This window comes from Morone saxatilis, unplaced genomic scaffold (assembly GCF_004916995.1).
Source record: "Morone saxatilis isolate NCDOM2014 unplaced genomic scaffold, NCSU_SB_2.0 Contig15, whole genome shotgun sequence".
Taxonomy (NCBI): domain Eukaryota; kingdom Metazoa; phylum Chordata; class Actinopteri; family Moronidae; genus Morone; species Morone saxatilis.
Window position 1 is genome coordinate 2,032,637 of NW_023339707.1, and position 4,764 is coordinate 2,037,400.

Here is a 4,764-nt window from a genome sequence, read left to right on the forward strand (position 1 = left end):
GTGTGTGTGTGTGAGTGAGACAGTGTAAACCATGTGAGAGAACGAGACTTTAGCAAGGTAATCTGGTTTCCACAGGGTTATTTCCATTTTAGAAAATGGGTTTCATCCGTTTTTAAAGTAATAAGCAGAGTGAGTGCCTAAAATTGTGTTAAATGGGGTACACTTGCTACCCATCTCATCATAATCCAGATGAGAGAATGCTGTGTGGAGAGCTGACACACTCAGTAGAGGTTAACCCATATCCATTGTTACTGAGGGCTGGCACCAAAAAGCCTCCTGAGCAGCAGCTCAGAGGCTGCTGCCAGTTCTCTCACACAGGCACACTGACACTGCGCTCTAAAAGCTGCTCTGAATTTGAACAAATATGAGAGGGGAATATGTTACTTTTTTTCTTTTTTTCATTGTGAAGTTGTGAGAACTCTTACCTGTTCAAAGTTTAAAACAAACTTTCACTTTTTTGTTGCAGATGAGATTGCAGAACTCAAACAGGGGTCTTAAACTGTCCTCCATCCCGCGACATGATGTCAAAAACTATAATACAGTCCAGCCTCACAGATTATTATTTTGTTATATTTTCTCTTAGTAGTTTTATACTCAACTTAAACCTACCCTTCATATAGAATCAATTTGATAAGAAGCAGGTTTCAAGGGCTTACAAAAATGATATGAAATGATGATTCTGTTTGATGTATGATAAGTAAGTCGTGATATTAGTGACTGGGAACACTCAAATTTTGCACTTTCTTGTAGTACTTGAATGTTCAAGTGGCCATCTGATGGGGCAGATCCTACAGAGACACACTGCTAGAAAAGCCTTGCCTGCAAAACCATTGTTTTCCTGCCTGGCGTGCGTTGGTCTCTTGTGCTGCAGGTCGCAGTTTGAGATATGCAGAAGTTAAAATATTTTCAGCTTTTCAGTTCAAGGCACAGAGTCTCACCACTCGACAATGTCAAATTGGCCCAGACAGCCACTCAAAGCAAGTAAGAGGCGGGCTTTACTACTTTACTGCCACTTTCTTCCTGTTTTGATGCCGTTTACTATGCTGGTAAATAAGTTTGCGTGAATCTGCTTTTTTTGCTGTGATAATATGTGATCGCCTGGTTGCGGATGCAGCTCCGCTCCACATGTGCAGCAGCTGCGACGCTATTTGCCAAGGAGTTTTTGAAGCGACTGCACCCATAGCGGTGGCTCTGTGTGATCAGTCCCTATGAGATGGCAGTGGCCCCAAGCCAATTTGAGTTTGAGACTCCTGCGCTAAAATTAAACAAATGAATGTTAAAGCAGTGACAGACATTGCTTTTGGCAGCAAACTGTATGCTGTATGCTTTGGTGATTGAAAGTTGAAAAACCAATATTGCTGTAATTAGCTTTAAATTAAAGAGAGAACCAGAGAGCTGAGAGAACCAAGTCTTTATCACCATTTTTTACTTATTTTCTCTGTCCCATATGTTTCTTTAAACATGTGTGTTACAATATTGTAAATTATTAAACTTGGTCCAACTAACTTTATTGTATTCTCTTGACTTCTGAAACTAAATCTTCAGCCTTGGGAACATCATTTATATGGACTGCGTGGGCACAGACACTGGCTATGCGTCAGTTCCATAGAAATTCAGTCGGACACACAGTTAGTAGAAACACTCAAATAGACACTTGAATACACAAACTGGAGGGTCTCACATCCTCTTATTTCTTATTTGAGGTACAAAGAAACAAATACCAACAAAGTTTGTAGGTAATGATACCAGCAGAGACAACTGTGCCACATTTTGTCATCATTTCAAACAAATCACTTCACAAAACTGCTTCCACGCTCTCCAAAAACAGGAGAAGGAAAGCCATCTTATTCACAGCACCAGAACCAAACGCTGAGTATAATTGGACAAAATACAGTCTGCCTGAGCGGAGCTGACGTGTAGCTATCCAAACAGAGCCTTCTGCTTTAAAAATGACTTTCAACACATAAAAATAGCCTGCCAGAGGAGGCAAATTAGCTGAAGGAGCACACACTGGGTGTTCAAAGGAAAATGAGCTGTTACGCTCATTTGCTAATTTTTCTTTTCCAGGTGATAGCATCATTAGCAAGGAGATGTACTTCATCCAAAAAGCCCTTACAAATGCATCTCAAGTGCTGTGATGTACTAATGCTAATATCCCTGTAAGGCCCTCACTGTCCACATCTCCCTACATTAAGCACCACTTCAATGGCTACTCCGTTAAGCTTTTGACCTTGCAGAACCTGTAATCAAGGAGCCTTATGGGTATTTAATCAACAAACCTATGAGAAAGAGTGAGAGAAGTTTCTGTAGCAGCCCATGAGGATCCTAGAAGGGGGAGGAGTGGAACAGGGAAGCTATGAAGGATCTTTGTGCGTGCTTGGACTGTACTGACTGAGATGTCATGCCAACTCAGAGGCCCCCTCCCCCCCACCACAGTGACAACTCCTTCCATCCTGCAGACGGACGTTAACGGGCTGTTCAAGAGAAAGAAGCACTGCAAAACTGCCAGGCCAGAGTGTCAATCCTTCCACCCTGAAGCACTGTGCCTGACCAGCTGTCCCCAAGTGTTCACTGACATCTTCCAATACTTCACTGAAGACGATGCAATGTTCAGCCTGCCTTCACAAGCGTTATTACTTATTATTATTATTATATCTACTTATTATTATATTTATTAATTATTATTATTATTTTATTATTATCCCCATACAAAAAAAAAAAAAAAAGAAAAAGAACCACAGGACTTAATGATGACTGTCAGCCCTGTCCTGAGGTAATGAAGTAATTTGGGCACCTTGTGCTGTCCCAGGTCAAAGCAATGGTGGAACTTGTGACTACCATCCTAAAGTGGGTAAATAGCCTGCTGCTCACCATTCGACTGCCAGAGCCAGAGCAATATACCATTGCTGACTGTTTTGGAACAGCCCCAGGTCAAAAACTATTGATGTTTAGTAGCCCACTATGTTACTGATCTAAATAAACTATGTATTGTTTATAAATGGGGCAGAAATGTATTACTGCAGGAAATATGTTATTGCCCTAGTTCTGTCTTTACAATCAGGCATGCAGATATTGTAGGTTCAGAATCAGAATTAACAGCTTTTTGATGATTGCGTCATGTTGGATGCCCACTTAAGATTCTGGGAGATTGTGGATTGCAGAAACCTGAAGGACTTAAACCCATGGCCGCTGCGCTGCAGCAAGGACTCAGCCTGGGAAGATGGGGCGCAAGTTCTACCAGGTGAGCTTAAGGGGCCCCAGAGCCACAGTTTTGAGAGTGCTGTTCAACCTCCCGTCTGTATGCAGACTCATCACCATCCCAGCATATGTGGTGTACTATCCGGGATGAGCTCACCAAGCCAGGTTTTGGTGAGGCACAGGGCAGCAGATCTGGAAAAGTCAGTGTTTGCCCTGTTGGTGGTAGAAACCACAGGAATGGCTGCCTACATGGGTCTCATGTTTTAGCCTATAATTTTCTTCATCATCTGTGATGTGAAAACATCAGATTTCCACACTGTCAGAGAAAAAAACAGTGCTTGTCCTGCTAATAGCTCAATTAGAATATCCCAGCACCAATCACAGTGGACAACAGAAGAGGAGGTTGTACCACCATCTTGTTCAAAAGTGGTTTAGCCAACTTCACTGACACTTCACTGGTTTGAAAAGTTTACAGCCTTACCAGACCTCTGTAGCCCGTTGCTCATCTCTGCTGCAGCTCCAGGCTACATTACTAGCATAATACACGCAAATCTCCGATTTAACTGTCAGAGGTCAAGTTGCGTTGCCTGTAATGTAGGCACCAGGTATTGACAAAGAAGAAGAACTTGTTAAACAAAATAATTTTGACCCCTTTTTTAAAACTGTCCATCGTGATTCTGACAGTAGTGTAGGAGTGCAATGCTACATCACTGAGTACCTTTTCAACTGAGTGCATACCTTTTGCTCAGTCTCCAGGAAGCGGGCCAGGTCGTTTGTGTCGAGGTTGTCTTTGTGGTTGCTGTAGGTGAGCATGAGGAGGTACAGATCCCTGCGGGTCGACATCATCTTGTAGAAGGAGCAGAACTCCTCAAAGCCCAACGTCCCCTGGTTGTCATCTGTGTCTGCCTCCTGCACATTGGTTACAAGGAACAGTTTTAGTTTGGTTTATTTTTTCCCAACGTAGCCTTAACTTAACATTCCCACAGTTTTTGACAGATTTTCAACTACTCCGACCTAAAAACATGCAAATGAGTCTTTCAAGGTGGACAGTCTGGCTAGGAACAGCTTTCCTAGCTGACTGGCAAAAGCTGGTCATTACATTATTATTTGGGTCTAAAACTCTTTCCGGTTCCCTCTTTTTCTTCTTTCTGTTCTAGCATCACGATTCATGTGCCTGCCCTGGCATAGCAAGGAAATTCACTCCAACATAACAGTCACTTAGCACTTGAATTCTTAGTTTTTTTTCAAGCCGCCACATTGTCAGTGTTAAATGTATAGTCAAATGTTTCCATGTTTAAAGATCTTTCATGTTGCTTTTGTGATGTTATTTGAAGCAACAGATTGTAGCACTGTGTCAAAGTCAAATCTCCCCCTTACTCATTTTACTAAAGCAACAATAAATAAATGTTTCGTTAAAGGGTGAAAACTTCTGTTAAAAAATAAGTAATGGATTAACATGACTGGGAAGAAAAGTATTTGGTTTTTTTATTTATTAACAAAAAAAAAAAAACTTATATAACTATATATCTATATAACTATATCTATATATAACTTTATATCTATATA

General features: G+C 41.3%; 1 protein-coding gene across 1 annotated transcript in view; it reads right to left on the bottom strand.

The window, feature by feature from the left end:
• The window catches only part of plch2a (phospholipase C, eta 2a), a 66,186-nt gene that overhangs the window by 33,418 nt on the left and 28,004 nt on the right, over window positions 1–4,764 (bottom strand). The window contains exons 5-6 of the mRNA XM_035657482.1: window positions 3,937–4,107; window positions 2,280–2,325 (exon numbers count right to left, since the gene is read on the bottom strand). Of these exons, the coding sequence (XP_035513375.1) occupies window positions 2,280–2,325; window positions 3,937–4,107 (217 nt within the window). The remainder of the gene's footprint in view (window positions 1–2,279; window positions 2,326–3,936; window positions 4,108–4,764) is intronic.